Raw genomic sequence first — 23259 nt, 5'->3', positions numbered from 1 at the left:
TTCTTTAAATTATGCTGAAAGTAAATTTGATATTTAGAAAATATATCTTTCAGTAGTCTTGTTTCCAAAAGAGTTAAGGACACCATTGTAATAGCTCAAATATTATATGAAACTCTACCATAGCTCAGCGATAGAATGTTTGCTCAAACCTTCAGTACTAGACAACTAAAACATCAAACAAACAAAAACTTCCTCACTTAAATTCTTCAGTCATGAGTAGTCTGGGTGGCCAAAATTAAACTGTTCAAAACCAATCAAATTCAGACAGTTGGAAGCTTCATCCTGACTTGTATGTATGGGGTTATGAATGGGGTTATGAATAGGGTTATGAATGGGGTTATGAATAGAGCTATAGAGAGAATTGCTTTCACTGAGAACATAATGAAGAAATACTTCTGAAGACACTACCTAGATCATGTGATTCAAAAGCCATAGTTTTCCAGGCTTATTGATACAGAACACTTATTGATAGTGTGGTGATCAGGATAGGGATTCACTATAACCAATGTCCGCAGCTTTGCAGCAGAATCTGAAAATACTTTATTATGTATAGCTCCGGCAGTAAGCATTTTGGTAAATATATTTCTACATGAGTATATCAATAAAATGTTTCTGGCATTTTCCCCACTCACATTAGTTTTAATGGATCTCCACCAAAAATAGGTGGTCTCCTAGTTAGTGAAAGATATGGGAACAATATGCCTACAGCTCCCTGGACATGTTATAAGGAAAATGAAAAAAACATTACTCAGGGTCCTGTGGCCACAAAAGAGAAGCTGCACATGTGATGTCACGGTGACTGTGGCAACATGCGTAAGACCTGTACAAGCTCCAGCTGTACTAATTCCCAGCATGGGGAGGAGAAGTAGGCATGATGTCTTAGCGGAGGTACTGACAACTAAGATGTCAGGAGAGGGTGAGTCAATTTTCTTTGAGAATGTAGCTCCTGATAAGGTGACCACACTCCACTGGGAATATATGAGCAACACTAATTGGACTTAATGGACAAAGAAAGAAAGACAGACGGGCAGACAGAAAGGAAAAGGAAAAGAAGGAAGGAAGGAAGGAAAGAAGAAAGGAAGGGAAAAAGGAAGGACAACGAAGTTAGTTAGGTAGGTTATGGGTGGCAGGTTTTAGGTGAGTACGAGCAAAACACATTGTATTAAATTCCCAATGAACTAATAAAATATTTAGAAAAGAAAGACACTCAGAAATTAACTTGTTCATTTTCTTTTTAATTAAGTTAGCTTTAATTTCTTAACATAACTTCGAACATTTTATCACAATACAATTTTGCTAATCAAACTTTAAATATGCTAATATCTGGAACTCTAAAGAGGTAAAAAAAAAAAAAAAAAAAAAAAAAAAAAAAAAAAATCCAATGATGTTGAGGGCTGTTCACAGGTTTTCCAAGAAAGAGGTGGCTTCAAACAGAGTAAGGATTTGAGAACTGTGTGAATGTGAAAAATCTCTCCCAAGATAATAAACTGTGCAATTACAAATGTGAATGTATTATCCTTTCCCTCTATGGTTTGGCTTTTGAAGATGTCAAGTGACCCCGACAATCAGAAGAGGGTGTTCCAGGGACTTGTCCAGGTGCTGTCCTTTTTCTCTCAAGTGCAGCAGCAAAGGGAAGTGTGGCAACTTCTGTCAAACTTACCAGATGTGTTTCAGAACGACACCTCACTGAGCAGTCTGTTTGGTGTTCTTCAAAAGGCAAACAGGTAAGTAAATGCAATGTTAATTGGAATACAATTGCTCACAAGGAAGTCTTTAAAAACTCATTCCTGTGAGGATGGCTGTCCAGGTCATTTAAACATTGGGAAAGTGCTCCTTGAGCATTCTGCCTGAGATTTTTTAGCAATGGAGGTGAATGTGTCAGCTGAGTGTAGAAGAAAGACGCATTGTGTTTGCTCATCGAGGTCAGCAGGCATCCACGAGGAAGCAAGAGGGATGCTCACCTCAGAACCTCATATCCTTTTGTATCCTGGAGTTTCTGAGAATGAGGCACAGAGCAGACCCAGCTTGGATCAGTAACACAGGATCATTCAGGGACAACATGAGCTCTGTGCACCTGCCACTAAGCTAAGTAAGAATAAAATGTCTCAGTGGGGTTTGCTGTGTACCATTCTAAATAAAATAGCCCTGTTCGTTTACTCCAGTCACCTAAATGGGATTGACTTCCCTCACATGGTCTTCCTAAGTAAACAGATGATGTCTTAATTGGAGTTTCTATTGCTGGGATGAAACACCATGACCAAAAAGCAAATTGGAGAGAAAGGGGCTTATTGAGATTACACTTCCACATCACAGTTCATCATTGGAAGAAGTCAGGTTGGAAACACAAATGGCAGGTTCCTGGAGGCAGGAGCTAATGCAGAGGCCATGGATGGATGCTTCTTACTTCCTTGCTCCTCATGGTTTGCTCATCCTGCTCTCTTATAGAACCCAGGACTACCAGCCTAGGGTTGGCAACAACCACAGTGGGCTGGGCCCTCCCTCTTCAATCACTAAGAAAATGCTTTACAGTAGAATCTTATGCAGACATTTTCTCAATTGAGGTTCTCTCCTCTTAGATGACTTTAACTGTCTGTCAGGTTGATTGAAGACTAGCTGGCACAGGTGGGGAAGGAGTTGTTTCGCATATATGGCTATATGGATTAAATTCTTACTTAATCAGATATATGGTTTTTAAGTTTTTTCTCCCACTCTGTTCCTTGCTTTTACAAGAGAGTAGCATTTGACTTTGATCCAATTAAGCAACATTGTTTTCTTAATGATCTGGTGGATTTCTGTTGATTTGTAGGTTTGCTATTTTTATTATGGTGTCATGATCGGTGGGGGCTCTGAGTTCTTGGCATGTAGTAGGGTGACAGAGGAACTGACGACTGAGCCTTAATTTAAAATTTTAAAACTTGTGCTTAATTTAGTTACTAGAAAACTTTTAAACGAGTCTGGAACATCTTGAATGTGTGGCTTTCCCTCTTTAAAATTCTGTAAGTTTAATGGGACTTAAACATGGGGCAAAGCATCTCAGTTGAGAATGGTAATCGTCTGGAGCTAGAGAGATGACTCAGGGGCTATGAGTGCATGCTACTCTTACAGGGGGCCTGAGTTCAACTTCCAGTAAGTACCCCATCAGGTAGTTCACAAAAACTATGACTCCAATTCCAGAGGACCCAACACCTTCCTCTGGTCTCCAGAGACACTTTCACTAATGTGCACATAATGCCCCTGTCACAAGTAATTAAAAATAAATCTTCAAAGAGGAACACCAAGTTTCAACAGCTAGAGGTGGCCAGTGTGTAACATCTTAAAGCTGATCAGTCTTTTATTATATCAGAAAACACTTCATTCCTACACTAAATTATCTCTTTAAAAATGAATTATTTTTCAAATCTAGGGAGATGGCTCAGTGGGAAAAAGTACTTGCTACCCAAGAATAAAGACTTGAGTTCAAATCCCTAAGATAAATATCTTGAGATGTCTGTATATACCTAAAGTATCATCAGTGGGGGAGAAGATAAGTGCATTCCAGGCGTCAGTCTGGCTGAATTCAGTTTACTACGAGATCTTGTTTCAGTGTAATACGGTTGAAATGATGGAGGAAGCCATCCTAGAATCTTCTCCTGGTCCTCATCACTATCTGCTCGGATGTGTGCAATTGCCCACGACTAGTCTCTCTCTTTCATACACGCCACACTACATACAGAACTATTCTACACCGAAGCACACCTCTGACAACAATATGCTTGGGTTTCATCCATTACCTGGTTTGAAAAAACATACTTTCACTTGAAAATGGAAAAACAATAGAACGCAAAGATTTATGCTAACAGGGAATCTGCATTGAAGTATTCTGTGTTGGTATAAAACACATGTGAAGTTTGAAGGTACAGTACAATAAAAGATCTTAAATGTTGTAATAACTTTTTTATTGAATCCTGAATGCCAAATGAGGAGATTTTATGTCTTCAGCTAAATAAAACTCTATATTAAACTTAATGTTGTTTCCCCTAGCTTTTTGAAGTATGATTATTAGAAAACTTAAACTTAAGTGTCTCAGGTTATTTTTCATTGAAATTCCATTTTAAAGTAAAGTTTGTATTTTTAAAATAAATCTTAGTATTATAATAAATCTTAATAAATAAGTCTTTTTTTTTACAGATAATAAATAAGTCTTTATTACTAGTACTAAATGGACAATGTCATTAAAAGTCACAATTTACTGAAAGTTCTCATCAAATGATGTCTCATTGCCTTATTTGATTCTTTGCTGTGCAAACTAAAGTTACAAGGGGTGCTATAGAAACTTCCTTTTTCCTGTCTTTTTAGTTGTAATCTGTATATTAATAATCTTGAATATCAGATTATGCTGCTGTTAAGATTATGACAGTAATTAGTAAAAATGAGCAATATCAGAAGAGTCTGTGAGAGAACCACACATGACTCCCATCTTTTATGAGAAAAAGGTCACACTGGGATATGTTTTAAAAAATGTTTATGAAGAAAGTGAATTGTTTTTGAATAATTGTCATTTTATATAATAAATACTTTAAAATCTATGAAATATATCTTGTTCTATATATAACTCAATGTATTTCAGAGAGGATGGGGGCCCGCATCATTCGTGTTTGAATTTGCTAAAAATAAATTCAGCTTGCTGACAGTTTATTAATAATTTTATTAACAATGATGCTGGTTCTTGTCATTAGATTGTTGAGTGTTCAGTCCTTCAGTCTGAAACAATAGATTAAGGTGTTAGGCCATCTCATGAGATTGGCTGTAAACTAGCTGAAATCAATACAATGTGAAACCCATTGAGCTGGTGTCCATGGTTACCAGAGTCCACAGACAACCCAGAGAGCCAGGAGATTTCAACAGCCCAGAATTATGCTACTGAAGACCCAACACAAATGACAAGGGCCTTAAAGCAAATATAAAACTTCCCAAATGTTGACCACTTTACAGAGAAATCAGAAGAGAACAAAATACAGTCACACTCCTGTGGCTAAACACTCTAAGCACACCCAGGGCAATAAGTCAAGAATGTCCATGGGTCCGTGCATGAATGGTTTATGTTCTTCCTCCCCACCGTGTTGGTGCAGTTTTTATGCTAAAGGTCACATATGGACTTTAAAATTACTCAAATCGGCTCTGCTTATTACTAACCAGGCAATCTTGGTAAGTTATTTCTTCTGTGTAGCTTTGATTGTCCTGAAACTAACTCTTTGGAACATGATGTCCTCCTTGAACTTACAGAGACCTACCTGCCTCTGCTTTTCAAGTGCTGGGATTAAGGACATATGCTACCACTGGCCGGCCAGTTATCTAATTTTTTTAAACTGTATCCATCTGAAAAGGCAAGGCAAATCAAATTAGTTTCATGGAAGCATTGGAGAACATGCATACATGAGTTATGTATGTTTACTTTATATAAGTTATATAAACATGCATTCAGGTTCATATGTATGTTTGTATATTATGCTAAAAATTACCTAAGAGACACTTACAATTTAGGCTTCATTTGTATCGAAGGGACCAAGAATAAACCGATTCTAGTTAAAAAGTTAAAGATTATAAAAGTACTGTAGACTAGGCAGGTTCTCTCTACTGACGTACTGGATCTAGTGCTGAAGAAAACTTTCAGCTTCCCGATGAGATACTTGATGGGAAAAAACTAGTGGCTAATTTGTGCCATATCATTTCTGTGGTGGCAAACAGTTGGCAGAGGTCTTTTATACTCAGGACACTGGGAGCAACAGGGGTAAGGGTACTTGCTACTCACGTTAAAATGCTGACTCAACTCTATTGGTAACACTGTATTTGTGAGACTCAGACAGCCTCTTGCAGTAGCTGCATCTCTTAGTGAATTTATAAATTCACTAAGGATCATAAGTAGAGAAGAGGGTATTTCTTGAATAATTAGTTGTCACTTGGAGATGTGGAATGGATGCAAGCAAATAAAAAAAAAAGTGTGTCCCTAGTGTGAACTGCCTGTCTTATTGGTTACATAACTCAGAGAAAGCCAATGTGGTGTGTTTGGAAATTAAATTTGAGCTGCATTTGGAGTAGCGCCTCTGGGCCACTTATACAATGGGACAGAGTACAGTCTTTAATTAGTAAGAGCACTGCTTTAAAAAATATCACTTCTTAGCAAAATATTCATATATATGACCTGCTTATATAATAACTCCTGAAAGGGATCAAAGATTGACCTCCAACAAAAATAGTTCCTAGTATTTAATTTTTTTCCTTTAATTAAACAAAGAAAGTTTCACCTCATTGTGGGCTGCTGATTCCACCTGTTTATAATTCTTTACAGGAGAAAACAAAAACAAAACTCCTGACAGGACCTTTGGTCCCTCACTTCAAGCTCCTTTACAATTCCGGAAACATTAAGTTCTCTGTTCTAGGTTAAGAACGGTGTTGGGGGATTTTGTGCATGAATAGACAATGAAGTAATTAAATTACAAAGGCAGCATCTTGTCTTTTTATAGGAATCATTTTCTATACCGTTGCCATTTTCTCCTTGAATAACCTTTTGTTTCCATCTGTGAGCCCCGATACTCAATCTGGATTGATTTGTTTCTCCACTCATCAGGGTGCTGCAGGTGCTGCAGAAGGCTTACCCACGTATTCAAACCGAAGAAGGATTCAGCACCCTCCAGAAGTCTGTTAAACATCTGCTGAACACTCTGGACTCCCCAGCACAAGGTATAGCATTTCCATCTTGCTGTATGAATACAGCATCACCAAGCCCACTAGAACAATGAAGCAGAACACACGTATACTTGGTATTATCATAGATGGGAAATGTAAAGGAAGGAAGCCATGGCCCCCAAAGAGGACAAATTCCTAAAAATTTTCTTTATGTAAAAATGAGCTCGCTTACTGTACAAAATCATGTTTATGTTTGGAATCGAAAATGAATATCAAATAGTAAACATAATTAATAGATTTATGTTATCACATTTTGGAACAAAAGCCTAAACTTAATTATAAGATTTGTGTCCTGGTTTTTTGTTTTTGTTCTGTTTTATTTTTTGAGACAGGGTCTTACTATGTAGCTCTGGCTGTCCTGGAAATCACTATATATACCAGGCTAGCCTTGAATTCACAGAGATCATCTGCCTCTGCCTTCAAAGTGCTGGGGATAAAGATGTGTGCCACTGTACCTGACATGTACCCTCATTTCTATTCTCCAATTAAAAAAATATCAGAAAAAATGTTCCAATGGTATAAAGGCATGCTTATCCAACCTCTTCAAAATGAATGGTAGACATCATAGCATAAATTATCTATCAGTAAAAGTCAGTCACCTCCAGGAAGAAAAAAAGGTAGCAAGTTTCATGAGTTGAAAATGTCACCTTTGAATATATAGAATGTCATTGCTTAGAAACCACATGGAGATGGTTGGGTGGACACATGCAGGCACACACAAAGGCTTAGAGCTCCGAGACACAAATCCCTGCTGCCAAAGCAAACACAGGTTAACATTTACCTCTTCTGAATGAATTCGGAATTATGCTTTCTTGTCTGTATTTGCCGTTTTTTAAACAAGTAGCCTTCTGCTTTCAGATTCTAAAGTAAGCTTACTGTGAGCATCAGACAAAAAAGCTGACTGTTCCTTGTCTCGGTCACTTTATGAAAAGCAGGCATTCGAAATCCAGAAAGAATTCTCAGTGCAGAGTCTGACATATTTATCTACCAGCTTCTGCCGGTTAAGAGACATTTCCTATCTACAGTTACAGAACTAATGACTCATTTACATGGTTCATTGTTTATAATGCTAATGTTTTTATGAACACCAGGAGGGGTTTACTCTCTTAAATGTCTAGTCCAGAGAACTAAGCAGTGTGATAGTTATTTCCTGGTGTTTTTTTTTTTCAATATTTGCATTTTAGAGACTTGAGGACTTTATGTTTCTATAATCATTCATTTTCCATCTTCAGACTTATATCTTAAATTAATAACAGTAAAACAATATAATTAATAATAATGACATAAATAATAAAGTGATCAACTTAAAGCTTTTCTTCCCAGAAGAGAAAAGCTTATGTGTGCCTTAGAAACCAGAAGTAAACAACATTTCTTACTAATGTGACAGCAATACCCTTTCTTGGTAAATTATGTAATTCAATTCTTTATTTTTCCATATTTAACAATGGTCAATATATATATATATGACTATGTTAATGACCTAGGAAGTGTTAAAACATGCCATTGGATTGTCAAGGTAACAAGGAAATGTAGCCAGAAAAGTTATTTTTATCTGCAAAGTTGGATTACTTAACTCCTCTTTGTCATTAAATCTAAGCACGTGTGAGGTCATGATTCTGAGGGTAGCAGTGCAGGTGCATTCAACTCTCTTTCCCTAGTTAGTAATCCCAGCTTGAACAGAAAAGTCATTCATTACCTTTGAAAGGTTTCCACAGGAATTCCTGAGAATACTTCAGGAAAACTCCAATCCAAACCAGTGATGTTAATTCATCTACATGAGAGTCTCTGACCACAGTTCGGAACAATAAAATTATGAAATTCCAGGAAAAATAAATGAAGCAAGGGAGCATTATATTAAGTGAAATAAGCCAGGTTTAGAAAGACAAATACCAGGTTTACTAGTATATAGACACTGTATTTAAGTTAGGTGGATAAATAGGAAGAAAATTTAAAAGGAGACCATGAGAAAAGAGAAAGAATCTAAAGGGAGGGATGGAAAGTAAGAGAGTAGTGGAATGTATGTGTCATAGAAGCAGAGGGGTGACTCTTTGGAAGGATAAAGTGGGTCAGCAAGCAGGAGAAGGAAGAGAATGGAGTAAGGCAGTGAAGGGCAAGTAAAGACAAAATATGATGATATATATGCATACACATGCACATATATATACACATACATATACAACACACATACATATACACATGCATATATATACATACACACATGCATACACATACATACACACACATACACACATATACACATACATATATTGTATATATACGTGTGTGTATTATATGAAAATGTCATAGGGAGTGGTCAGCAAGGTGGCTCAGTGGGTGAGGGTTCTTGCTGACAAGAACAATAATTTAAGTTAAGTCTAGGACTCACAAGTAGAAGTAGAAATCGAATTCTCAAAGTTGACCTCTGACCTCAGCACTAATTCTGTAGTATATCTGAGGAATCACTTAAAGAAATAAATAGAAGTAGAAAAAAAAAGTAGAAAACATCACAATGATATCCATTTCTTTATATGCCACTCCCCCATAGTAATAATAATTAAAAAAACAAACTTTACTAATGCAGAGGGTTATCTAGATGTCTGTTTATATCATTCTATACATGCTTAATCCAAAAGAAGTCAAAGAAGTAAAATCTTGATTTTTAATGGTTTTATTATTTTCCCATTCATTTTGGCCTGTTTTGTCTACTGATAAGAGTATTTCTTCCAAAGTACTTTATAGTCGTTAGTGGACAGAGAGAAAGGTTTCTATTTCAGTCCAGAGTTAAGCCTCACTGATAATGTGAAATTAATTTCTGTTAGTGATTCACTTTATTGGCCTAAAAGAAGCTCCACATAACCAGAGAGTGTACACTTGCCGACCAAGTTGCTGATGGCCTCATGCCGAAGTTCAACATGAGCAAGAAAGACCTTGGAAAAAATGGTTTCGTAAACATTTCCATTGAAAAATCATAAAACTCAATAGATTTCTGTTCTTAATTTTTTTCAACATATGACTATCAATGAGTAATGTTATTACCAATACTAATTAGTTATATTCTTTGTGGATGTCTTTGTTGCCAGTCTTTTAACTATTTTTTATAAGGGGAACAATAATATTCAACTACCCATTTGATAAATCTCAGGAAATTTCACTCACTGGTCCAAAAAAAGCTGTAAAGACCATTCTGACAGTTACTAGAGGCCAAGACAACTTAGATCTGAACAATTGATAAGGTGGCTGTGGATGGGTGTTATATCCTGGGATAGTCGTTAGGTATTACATTTATTTCAATAGGACAGAAATATTTAAAAAGCGTGGTCTCTGCATAGCTTTGCACAAGGGCGGTTTTAGAAGGCTGGAGGGTGCATGACCTAGAAACAATGGAAGAACCATTAAAGTGGCTGATGTAATATTTTATTGGAAGCAGTGAGGCTGCTGTTAAGAGGCATTGTGTCCCACTGTGAGCAACATCACTGTGACAACAGGAGGCTGATACTCTACCTAAGCGAGGTGACCTAACGCCCTGGTTTTCCTATTTTCATTTCTGCCATGACTGCTTAAGGAAGTCTTCACTCCCAGTTATCATGTTTCCCCACCTGCTTTCTTTTTATCATTTAACTTATATAACAAGCAGACTCACTGACTTTTTTTTAACTTCAGGGGACCAACCTCAGCGGTTACTATGGCTTCATTGCAACCAGTTCACTTGTCCAGTGCCCCCCGCAACCCCCGCTGCAGCTTCTTGTTTGAGATAGGGGCTACACAATCCTGTTTACATTGACCAGTGCTCGATCATAGCTCCTTGCAGGGATCACTACCGGCTCTTTGAAATAAAACACAGATTAGTGAGGGCAAATGTTTCCTAGGTCTACATCTGAATTGCCCAAGTGTGGTTGTGGGGTGGGTGGCAGACAGAGAAAACAATCCAGAGAGATACATTAGAGTGAAAGGGTTTTGTTTGATTAACAAATTGGTTCTCAATCTTCACCATGGTGTTGGAAAGTCACCTATAGAATCATGTGTTGAGACAAAATCATATGGTCTGATGTGTGAACAAAAAAACAAATAAACTGGGATTATTTTAACCAACAGGCAGCATTTCCTACAAACACCTTACATATTTGCAACAAAAAGAAAATGAATAGCATTTGTAAAAGAAAAATTGCACCTTCTTTTTTCACTATTACTTTGACTTATGGTATTGTTTTGGTGAGGAGTAAAGTATCTTTGAAAAAACATGTTCCGTACTGACCTATGTATTATTGCTGTAGGTGACAATTCAACGAATGTGTGGAGTGAGGATGATGAGCAGGCACTGTCCCCAAGCAGTCTGGCTGCACAGTAAGTTGTGTTTTCAAATTGTGGGCTAACTGGCTGAATAAACAAAGTCACCCATAAGCCCCTTTATCAGCAGAGAAAACCATGCTGAATCAAAGGATATCATCAAACTGTAGTAAAGTAGATACCAATTGGGGTATATTAGTTAATATAGTTTCCATAACACAGTCTGAGGGACTTTTCCAGTTTGAGATGTACTCTGCCAGGTCTGGAAGAGTTTCTTGGTGCCTGTGAGCAGTCTTATGGGCATTTGTTTCCAGATTCATAAGGTATTTCTCTATGAAAAATACATAAGCATTTGTCTTAGCCTGTCCCATTTCTGTAGAAAAATACCACAGGCAGGGCAGTTGATAAGTGATAAAGACTTATTTTTTACACTTCTAGGTAAGCCTAGCATCAAGGTGGGAGTAGATTTGGTGTCTGAGAATAGCCTACTTTCCAGATCATACTCCCCAAGGCTAGTTTTATAGGCTATCAATCCCATTCATAAGAGTTCTGTCCCCAGCGGCCCCACCTTCTAATGACATCATTATCTTGGCAACAAGAATGTCGGTATATAGAACTCAATAATTCAGACCAGAGCAACATCCAGAACTTTTATATTGCTATTACTTTGGAGTTTTAAAGTGTCAGAATAGTCTTAAAGCCTAATCAAGATAATGCAAATTTTGTCTGCTCTCAGTAATGTTCCCATAGCAGGGGGAAAAAGATTACACATCATGTAATTTTGGACTTCCCCAGGAAATGACAGCAGTCACCATGGTGTCTAAAGACCACAAATGTGAGCAGATTTTTGAAGGAACTCATAATTAGGACAGAGAATGCAGGCAGTTCCCTGATATATCAAACTTAGGTAAATTTAGAGACTAGTTGGTCTTGTAGGTAAAGGTTGCTGTAGCTTGATAATCATGCTGTTGTGGTTCTAAGAATTTAGTCAGTCCACATATATTTTTGTAACTAGTAGAAATTTGCACAATTAAAATTGAAGAGTAAAAAAGCAAGGAGAGGTTGCTCAGTGGTTCTAAAACACAGTTAAGGAAAAGCCATGAAGTTTCATGTGTGGTTGCTTAGTGATGTGCTCAAAAACATAAGGAGGAGCTAGAGGGATAACTCAGCAGTGAAGAACACTGGCTGCTCTTTCAGAGGATGCAGGTTACATTCCCAGCATTCACATGGCAACTCATATCCATTTCTACTGCCAATCCCAGAGAATTCAGTGTCTTCTCCTGGCTGCTGCAGACCTGTACACACATAATGCATAGGCATGTAGCAAGCAAAACATCCATACACATTAAAAAAAAAAAAAAAAAACGTTTTAAAAATGAGATAGGTCTCATGTAACTTTGATTGATCTATACTTTACCATTTAGACAAGGTTGGCCCTGAACTCAGAGATTGGCCTGCTTCTATGTTCAGTGTGCTAGGATTAAATGTATGCGCTATCATACCCAGCACAGATAAAATAGCATATTTTTAAAGGCCAGAGAGAAGGGCTTTTGGATGATTTTTGTCATGACTAAATAATAAATGATTGGGAAATATACTTAAAATCATTTAAACATTATATAGCGTGGGCACTGAAGCCTTGCATTGCATCTCGTAAATGGGCCTGCTCTTTGTTTTTACACATCATTTAACATACACTGAATTAACAACCAAAAATACTTATTTCAACCATTCTTTTTTCTAAGATCGGATTTAAAGGAAAGGTCTCCAACTCCAGGTCCATTCGGTAAAATCTACTTCCGGTTTCTCCTGGCCCTACTTCCGGCCTCCATGCTGGCTGATCCAGGTGCTTCTTTCAAAGAATTCTTGGACAGTCTCACTTTATCCAGGTCATTTAAAATACCTGGGACTTTTGACATCCTCTCCAGATAACCATCATATATGATGATAACTTAAACTGACACTAAATACGTGGTACTGAGGCTAGACATCCTCGTCAGAGCCTACAAGCATAGCATTGACAGTACTCAGCACTTCTTGCAGATCCCTCAGCAGTTGCTGTCAGTTTATTAGGGAACTCAATGCCCATAAGATGAGTCCTGTTGTGATTGATGAAATTAAGGAATTTCTTTAGGCTTTCTTTCCATTTCCCTTTTAAAATAATCACAGCATGGCAGGAATGTCACACGGCAAAAAGGCCTTTGGTTTAGCTTCTTCTAATGATAGCTGCTCAATATCACGCATGTCATATAGCTTTCCAAAGTCATTTATGCTCTAACGTCTTTTTCAAATTTATGTGCGTGTGCACTCCTGCTCATGTGCACACACATGTGTGTTTATATCCATAACCTCCCTTTTGTTGTAAGTGCTTTGGTGAAGAAAGGATTTTGTATAAAGGATTTTAAATTAGTCATCTAAAAGACTCACAGTGTTTGTGCCAAAATAAGGGCATGTATATGTCATCTAAAACTTTAAGTTGGCATCAGCACTTTCTACAAAAGTAAGGGGAGAGGGTCATATGCTTCCTTCCTCTGGGTCACTTCAAGTTCACCTATTGAGAGAGGTTAGGCCAACAGTTTGCCAGAAAACACTGCTGCCTGGGAGAACTGGTTCTACAGTGTTGTATATCCTGCAGGGGGAACTGAGAGAGGGAAGGTGCAGGAAAGTTAGATCCATGAGAACCTTCCTATTGGAACCAGTGCCCAAGAAGCCATCCAGAGATGCCTCATTGCCAGACAGGCTCAATGGCTAATATCTCTGCAGTTTCTCATGTCTCTTTTACAGAATGCATACACTCAATGCTCACAGAAATAATAAATGCTAGATAGAGTTTAATGGTCAGAAAGGATGAAATTTAAATGGGTTATTCCTTGAAGGCATGCACTGAAGATGTGTTTATCTTGAAATCTGTATGTTACTACAAAGGAATGACATAAATGGGATAATACCACCCCCCAATATATACATCCTATTTACAGCTACCTCCATAATTCTGTTGATCTCTTATTTGGCATTTTGTGTCCCTAAATCTTGAATTTTAGTTTAACCTTAACATCTTTTAACACACCTTTCCATTTTCATTAATAATGTCACATATTCAAAATCAGTGGGTCAGAGTCATTTCCTTTTCTGTCATCCTCTATCTATCTATCTATCTATCTATCTATCTATCTATCTATCATCTATCTAATTTATCCCTTCTTTCTTCTCCCCTTTATTCCTCCCTCCCTTCTTTCCTTTCTTCTTTGTTTTCTTTCTTCCTTCTTGTTTCCTTCCTTCCTTCCTTTTTTAACTTTCTTTCTTTCTTGCCTGATTTTTATGACCTTGACTGTTTGATACCATAAATCAAGAGACAGTACATTAAACTTATCTGCATGCAGGTATGACTCAGTAGTGTTCTACAGCTAACCTAAACAATGAAGTTGGCATTGTTAGCCATCCCATTCCTGCTGGGTTATTATTAGTTATAAGGCGATTTAGTTTGGAAATGCAGCTGAAAGTTGGTTCCTTTTATTTGGGCCATACAAGTTAGTCTAAACCTATACTTCCTGTCCTTTTATTCGTCAGTTGATAAATGGCATTGATTACCTACATGGAGGCTTTGATAAATGATAAAGCTAAGTGTCCAAAGCTTAGAGATCTAAGACAAGCAAACATGGCATTTTTCCACAGTCTCTGGTCAAGGAAATACCTAAACAAGAGCTTTTAGAATCAGTGCTTTAAGATAGACATTTGTGATCTCTCAGAATGGCTCAGTGGGTAAAGGCCTTTGTTTCACACACTGGTGGACCTAACCCTATCCCAGGAGCTCTGTGATGGAAAGAGAGAGCCAACTGCAGCAAATGTTCTTCTTGTATTTGCCCACACATGTTCTGTGGAATTTGCACTTCTTACTCCCCCACAATAAATAAGTGTAATTTAAGTCTGGGCAGGTAGCTCAGTGGTAAAGCCTTTGCCTGACGTGCAAAAGGCACTGGATTCACTCCCCCCCAAAAAATAAAAAGAAAAAGAAAAAAATGTGTAAGGCGTGAATTATAATTAAAAGTTAGTCTTATGACCAATAAAGTGTACTCTTGCTGCCAAATTGGAAACTTTCCCCAGCATTGGTTTATTTCTGTTTAATGTTCTTTCAGGATCGAAAGTCGTTAACCCACATTTAAACATCCAGAGGCTTCTTTAATATTAGTGCTTTTTCCTATATTACTAGCTGTGTTTGTAGGGATCTCAACCACTAGCATGTTGATAAAATATTAGTGCCTGACAGAACCTGGTATTAGTTATTTTGGCTATTGTTCAGCATAATTCAAGGCTTTCAATAATGTCTTTCAAACAGGAATTAACATTTATCCTCTCTTTGTCACTTAAAATCTAACAGCAGCCAATGATAAAAGAAGCCACAGAATGGAGAGGTAGCCTTATGGTTGAGATGGCAGAGAATACACCATAGACACACACAGTCACATGCACACACACACACACAGGCACACACACACACACACACAAGCACACATTCAGATGTATGCTGCCTTTGTACATCAGGGCTTGGTGAAGTGGGGTACCCAAATTCACAGGGCTTTTGGTACCCAGGCCCACAATTCGAAGTTGAAATGACTTTGCTTCCATTTTATGAGGCCTAATCATATGTTCTCTCTCTTTTTTTTTTTTTTTTTACAGACTCCTGATCCTGGAAAGTTTTGAAGATGCCATCTTGAACATCTCATCAGACAGCCCATATTCTCCGTATTTGGCATGTGTAAGGAACATGACCGATGACTTGGCGAAGGGATCACCAGGTGATGCTCTCAAGTCCCCCATAATTTCAAATTCTGTTCCAACTGGTGAAGACATTAGCTTATCAAAGGAGTTTTTTTTAATAAAAATATTCTTTTTCATAGTTATACATCTATTTTATCTAAGTGATGTAATATTAAAGTGGAATTTCTGATGCCATTATCCTGACCTCTTGCTGCTACTTGTACCGCAGGGTTAGCTGAACAAATTTTAGTAGGATGGTTTCCTCCTAGATAATGTGATAAAGATTACCTGGACAAACTTCCCAAGAATCCAGAGTCATTGGCAGTTCATGAAACCCTTCATGACATTCTCTGTGTGCTTACTGCTCTTATGTTGTTGAGAAATTAAGATAAATAATTAAGGATTCCAAAGTTCTCGCATGTTACATGAACAAAGTCAACTATGTGTCTGTCAGACAGCTTCTTGCCTTCACACATTGAATTTTCAATTTTTTAACCTATGTAAGCAATCATAAAGACTGAAAACAAACATTTTACACTTTCCTCATACCCATTCTTTTTTTCCTGTACCAAACAGTATCAAGTAAATGGTCCAACACATATCTAAGCCTGGAGTTTGTTTCCTCAGTATCAATAAATCGTGGCCAAAAGTATATTCTTGGGGACACAGTGACTATACAGTTTATTTGCCCCAACATATTCCAACCTAGTGTATCCCAGAGTCAGAAATAAGAACATTATTTAATTCTCAAAGAGCTAAAGATGTGCTGTACCTTTTCTAGGAACATCTTTTTATCTCTAAGCAGCATTATCTGTGAATATTTTAAAAATAATGAACTCTCTAGTCCACATGGTTCAAGGAAAGGTTAATTTTTACTCATTTTATCTTTATATTGAACTACAACATTATTCTAAAAGACCCTTGCTGGTATGCCCGGATAAAAGTCTCTTTCCAATGTGCTCCCCTGGTAACCTTGTGATTTTCACAAAGTCATTCTTCCTCCTCTGCAGACAACCTCAAACTTCTACAGTCCACAATTCACTTTAGAAAATCTTTCCTTCAAAATGGCTCCTCTGAGGACAGCTTCCCTCCGTTTCTTGAGATCCTAAAATCCAAGGTAAGCCAAGAAAGGAAATATAAATAGCTAAATAGCAACACTCTGGGTGATAATGCTAGGAAGGTTCAGTTAGAATATCTGATGATTACAGGTGACCTCCTTTCCCCTGCAGCTCTGTTCTGGCTAAATGGTGACAAAGGTGCTCAATTTAACATAAGGTCCTCAATGTCGGCCTCAGCATAAGATGATCTAAAAGAACACTTACAGAGCTCATAAGCTTCCATAACATTTCACAGTGTAGCTACCTATCATATTAAGCTTCATGATTTGGGGGTTTGTTCTATTATTTTTTAAATTTGTCTTTAGCTTTTATATCTATAAAAGTAGATTTCAAACCCTAATTTCCTGACTTCACGGTGCACAAAGGTCTCAAATATTAACATATCTGTTTTTCTTCTCATCATATCAGACACTGAGAAGTCACATTAAAATGTGTGACCCTGGAAGAAGGAAAGGGAGGAACCAAAACTGTAACTCTGTTAAGCTTGAATCTGGTCCTGCTCACTTGTCTATTGTTCGGCCAGTGTACAGATTATCAGGAAATTCATTTTTAAAGCAACTCTATTAAGTTTTGAAAACAGGTTTCCTAGTAAGAACTGCAGTTTAATTGGATTTATGTAGCCTGGGATAAAGTTAAATTAGAAGTGGTATATTTAGGGCAAGCAAGCGATTTGCTGTGTGGTAAACAAGCCATAATTAAGCAGGCTCGCAAAACATTATGTCCATGCATATTACGGATAAATGTGCTCATTAGACTACCTAGCTTTTTAGCCCCACTTTTCTACATGGATCAAATTTTCTAATGTATTTAATTTAGCATTATCTTAATTTATGTAAATGAGAAAAAAGGCATATATTCTCCCAGAAATCTCTTAACTCATCTTTCAAGAATCAGAGTAAAGGTCACTCCTCCAACACTAGTTTATCTAGTTTCCCTTGTTTTCCAGACAGCTGTGACCCCTTCATTTGTTTTATATGGATACTGAACTATGTTATCATCTGAACAGACCGCCTTGCTGATAGGTCAGGATAAAAGTCCTTTTTCAGTGTGCTCCCCGTGTAACCATGTGATTCTTACAAAGTCATTTTTCCTACCTTTGCTGTAGACCATGAAGACCTCTGCCGTCCACGATTCACTTTAGAGCATCTTTCCTTTGAAATGTCTCCTACGAGGACAATTTCCTCTTTTATTTATAGGACAGTAATCCCCATTCCCCCAAATTTTTATAATCCAGCCAGGGGAAAAGTCAGGAAGGGAAAGTCACAATTGTAACAGAGTAAGATGAAGGATGGGGTATGCAGACGGACAAGGTTCTGTGTGTAAAGATGGGCTATCTAACTCAGATTATGGGTACCAAGGTGGAAGAAAGAAATTTGGCTGGAAATATAATACTTACCTCTGAGTCTTGAAGGCTGTGTATCATTAGGTCACACTCATGCATTCTAGACACAGAAACTCAAGTTTGTAAGAAGCCAGAGAGGTATAAGCCTCCAGGATGGATTCAAGTTCTCTGGAAGGAGAAGGTACTTATGGGAAAGTCAGGACAGGGGCTTTAGAGAAAGGTCACACCCAGGTCCTGCGGACATCTTTCCTTAGTCAAGGGGTTTGAGTGTGACATCAAATATGACGAAGGCTAACTTTGTATTTTAGAAAGAGATTAGATTGGGAGAATGTTACATATGCCAAGTCTGAAATAATGTAAACAAACAAACAAACCAAAGAACATGACATTCGTGGAGTCAGTGCAGTCAGAGAACAGAAGGGAGAAAGAGCTTCAACTGTGGTTTAGGAGGTCAACCTGAGGTGAGGCAGAGGAATCTGGAGCTCTTGGGACTGAGACTTCCTGCCTTTGGAAGGCAATACCTAGCGTCATAGTTTGCTGGGTTTGAAGGATATCACTTCTCCAGGATAGAGACCCTGATGAGCTCAGGCCTTCTCCATCTATAAAAGCACATATCTCTAGATGAAAAGTATGAATCATGAGTATATAAATAAGGCTGTTACGGTGGAATACCAACAATAGTGCTGTGTTCTCTGAGCTGCTACTCCCCACATGGCAGTAAAGGAATGAAGCCGGGCGTCTGTGGTTTTATAAGTAGGGTCTTGGTCATTGCTTCCTGCCATCCTCAGTGTGGCAGTCATGTGGAGTCCATAGGTACCCAATTTTATTCATGGAGTTCCTTGCATCAGGGTAGACCAAATGTCTGCCCATTTTCAACAGTTCCTTCTACTTCTCAGCCTTCTGCTTACACATTTTGTTTGAGAGTGTCTGTGTCCTTTACTCTCCTTGTTGTCTGTTTTTAATACCCCCCCCCGTTCTTTTGGTAGAAAGGGAGACTTCTTGACTGCATAAAATAAATTTCTTATTTTGGGCAGGAATGCAGACAATATACTATGTTTATTGTAATGCCTTTAACATTTTTGAAATACACAAACACACACACGTGCCTCTATTTACCGGCCAAGGGCTCAGGAGCATTGATTGAGAACTTATCAGTGTATGTGTATAATATTATAGAATCTTCATGATCATGTGAATTAAAATTCTCTTTCACTTGAGAGCTAATGGGCAATGGGGAAGCCCACCATAGCTAATAATGGAGTTAGTAAGGAATCATTGCCCAGTTATAGAACCTCTGCCTATGATGATGGAGACAGATCCTTTATGTAGTCTAAAGTTAGCATATACTTTATTTAAAACAACATCTCACTCCATAACCCTGGATGCTCTGAACCTACTGTATAGTCCCTACTTAAACATACAATCCTCCTGCCTTTGCCTCCTGAGTGCTGGGATTGGAAGTGTGCCCCACCATATCTTGTTAGAATAACAAATGCTGTGAATATGTATGTGAGTAGCAGAGACACGTGTCTGTGACCTCATGCACTCATATGTACACACTCAGAAACTGAAGCAGGACTTGTGGCATCTTCTTTGATCTCTCTCCACCTTGATGCTTTGAATCAGGGTCTCTCACTGAGCTGGAAGCAAGCCAGTGAGTTCTTGGGCTCTCTCCCCCCAGCCTCCCCTGGGGCTATGGATCTGGGTAGGCAGTGGGTGTTGGGAATTCAATCTCAGATTCTCATGCTTGTAGAGCAAGTAAACTTATCCATCAAGCCATCTCCATAGCAACACTAACAAATACCTTAAGAGAAACTCCTAGTAACTAAGTTTATGCTTCACAAAGCTTCTAAAAGAGCAAGCCCAGTGCCCGTATTGCTCTTAGAATGAAGTACTGAGTTACGACGCTTGTGAAATTTTTGAGGTTCCTCTTTGGTGGCCACACCCTTCTGGGCACCCTCAGTATTATTAACCCTGATTTACATTCTTGTTTCAGAGAACCAATCCAGCTTCAGCAAACACAGCAGGGTATGGGATTTCTCTTTGTCTCATCTGTCATGACTACTCTGCCGACTTTTACTGGCTTCCCATACATGGCTGCTGACTTTGCAACTATAAACAGATTCCAGTTTCTACTCAGTAAAAGTCACCGATGCTTGCTAACTCTCAAAACTCAATTAAGAATGTATTGACCCCACATTATTTACTATCCTTTCTTTAGGAAAGCATTAAAGAGAGACCAGAGAGATGTTTCAGTGGTAAAGAACACTGGCTCTTTTTCAAAAAACAATAGAAAATTATTTATTTATTTATTTATTTATTTATTTATTTATTTATTTATTTATTTACATTCCAAATGCTGCCCCAAATCACCCCTCTCAGATTTCCTCCCTTATGCCCCCCTTCACCTCCAAGAGAATGCCCACCTCCCCAGGTATCAAGTCCTAACCCACTGAGGCCAGGCAAGGCAACCAACCCCCTGCTACACATGAGCTGGGGGACCTCGGACCAGCCCATGTGTGCTCTTTGGTTGGTCACTCAGAATCTGGGAGTTCCCTGGGATCCAGGTTATTTGACAATGTTGGTCTTCCTGTGGGGTTGCCATGCCCCCCAGGGCCTTCAATCCTTCCTCTAACTCTTCCATAGGAGTCACCGCCCTCTGTCCAATGTTTGGCTGTGGGTCTCTGCATCCGTTTCAATCAGTTGCTGGGTAGAGCCTCTCAGAGGACAGCTCTGCTAGGCTCCTGTCTGCAAACATAACAGATTGGTGCTTGCCCATGGCAAGAGTCTCAACTTGGGCTGGTTATTGGTTTGCCATTCCCTCAGTTCCATCTTTGTCTCTGCATTTCTTTTAGACAGGATCAATTTTAGGGAGGGGGGACAGGATCAGGTATGGAGATACACAGGGGAGAGACCCAGAGGACGAAGAGAATAAATGGTAATATGCAGCTGCCAGGGGCTAGGGGTAGGGGAATTTCTAGGAAGCCACAGAGATCAGGGATGGAGAGGCTCCCAGGAGTCATGTGGGTGACATTAGCCAAAATGCCCAACAGTGGGGATACGGAACCTGAAGAGATCACCAGTCAGATAGGACCCCCAGTAGAGAGATGGGGACACCAACTCACCTACAAAACTTTCAACTGGAAAAACAACACTGTCTCTTAATATAAGTCAAATTCCCAGCACCCACTTAACATCTCACAAACCTCTATTACTACATTTTCTGGGTATATGATGCCCTTTCTCCCGGCCTTTGAGAGCACCAGACACACATACAATGTACATACATATACATTCATACATACATGTAAAATACCAATACAATCAAATAATTGTTAATTAACAAATAAAATACAATTTAAAATTTGAGAAAGCATCAAAGGACAGGCAATAAGCAATGGTGTACAGAAATCTGGTTCCATTTGTTAGAGGTTTAAACAGATTTAGTATTTGGACCAAAGTCCAGAATAAGTAAACATGTAACAAATGTATGCAAAATGATTGAGCCTATTCCAGAATGGAAAATCTTTCCTTTGCAGCAAGACTAGTAAGTAGAATTTCTATATATTATGAAGTTGTTTCAGAATGCTCAGAGCCAGAAACTAATTATGTTATTCAATACTGTGGAAAATGGAACAATGACAATTCTTCTTTAAAATGGCCATGGTTGGCTTCTGTGGCTTTCCTGTGCTTGCTGCCTGTAAACCTCTTTGCTAAAGACACATTGTCCTTCCTTCCCCAGTGATGTATGGAGAAAAGTGTTGGCAAACCTATGTGCTTGGTGGGGAATAGTTCATTTCAGTGATTGCTTGCACATACACAGCTGAATTGGAGTTCCCAGAGGCAAATTCTTTTCTCCCCCAGAATTTGGAACATATCCTGAGGATACATGAGACATGGTGAATGAAGCTAAGGAATATACTAGAGAGCTTAAATTGTTAAGTTTTGGGATGTTAGTAATTTTGATGATTTCCATAGGACAAAAATGCTTAGTTTTTCTAAACAGATTAAAAGGCAGAAGACAATTCGAATAACAAGGCAGACTCCTGATTATCAGGTCTATTGCCATGGAGTTGCTAATGCATGCCACAGCTTGAAGACTTAAAGTGTTGATTAAAATTTAATCGTCACAAGATACCATAATATTTAGGTCATAACCAGTTTTATCTGTAGGTTTCAGTCAGGTTCTATGCATTCATGTTGTTGGGTAACTATTGTTGCAGAACCCCTTTCACCAGATGAACGTAAACATTTTCTATGACCTAACTCTGCACCTCTCTCTCCTCCCAGCCTCTGAGAATGCACAGTCCCTCTTAGACTTCTGAGTTACAAATTTTGTTCCTCTAGATCACTCATATATTGAAATTATATAGTATTTGCAAGTAGCTGATTAAATTTAGCATTATTTTCTCAAGATTCCCCATGTTACAACAGCATATTTTTTATATTTTAGGATATAAATGTGTGTATACATGCATATGTATATATACATGTATGTTTACTTATACACACACATATATATATACATATATCCATACACATATATTCTTAGATATTACCTCATTTTTTCTGTATATTCTGGTTATCCATTCATCCCTCGAGTTGTTTCTATTTTGTGGCTATTATCAGTAAGGCTCTTGTGCTCATTGGTATACAAATATTCTCTCCAAACACTATCTTCAGTTCCCTGAAGCACAGACCCAGAAGTGGACTCTATTTTTTGAGTCATGAGAAAGTGCAATACTATTTTCCCTACAAGCTGTGTCATCTCACACTCCTACCAACAATGCACAGAGGTTATAATAATGCCTATACACACTCATCAACACTTGTTATTTTCTGGTTCTGGTTGCTATACTTCACAGTCGTCGTGATGGACGTGAAGAAGGGAACGCTTTTTGAAAAGATTCAAGTCAAATCTGCCTCCTCTCTGCCCTTACACAAGATATAAAAATATACATTAAATATAAAATTTGTTAAACTGTATTTTTAAAAAAACTGCTTGTCTTAGTCATAGTTTCTATGAAAAGCAGGTTA

The 23259-nt window shown here is 38.2% G+C and overlaps 1 protein-coding gene across 2 annotated transcripts in view; it reads left to right on the top strand.

Moving 5' to 3' along the window:
* Positions 1-23259, top strand: part of ABCA12 (ATP binding cassette subfamily A member 12) — a gene marked incomplete at both ends in the record, with an annotated part of 165172 nt that overhangs the window by 71726 nt on the left and 70187 nt on the right. Inside the window, 5 exons of one of the 2 annotated variants that reach the window (XM_080932869.1) lie at positions 1546-1724; positions 6605-6717; positions 10995-11064; positions 15682-15800; positions 16773-16879. In XM_080932869.1, coding sequence (XP_080788995.1) covers positions 1546-1724; positions 6605-6717; positions 10995-11064; positions 15682-15800; positions 16773-16879 — 588 coding nt within the window. Of the gene's footprint in view, positions 1-1545; positions 1725-6604; positions 6739-10994; positions 11065-15681; positions 15801-16772; positions 16880-23259 lie in introns of both variants that reach the window. The other variant, XM_080932868.1, reaches the window with a different exon arrangement.

This window comes from Micromys minutus (assembly GCF_963924665.1).
Source record: "Micromys minutus genome assembly, chromosome: 19".
Lineage (NCBI taxonomy): Eukaryota > Metazoa > Chordata > Mammalia > Rodentia > Muridae > Micromys > Micromys minutus.
Note: the sequence above shows the minus strand (reverse complement) of the source record. Positions and strands in the feature narration are given on the sequence as shown.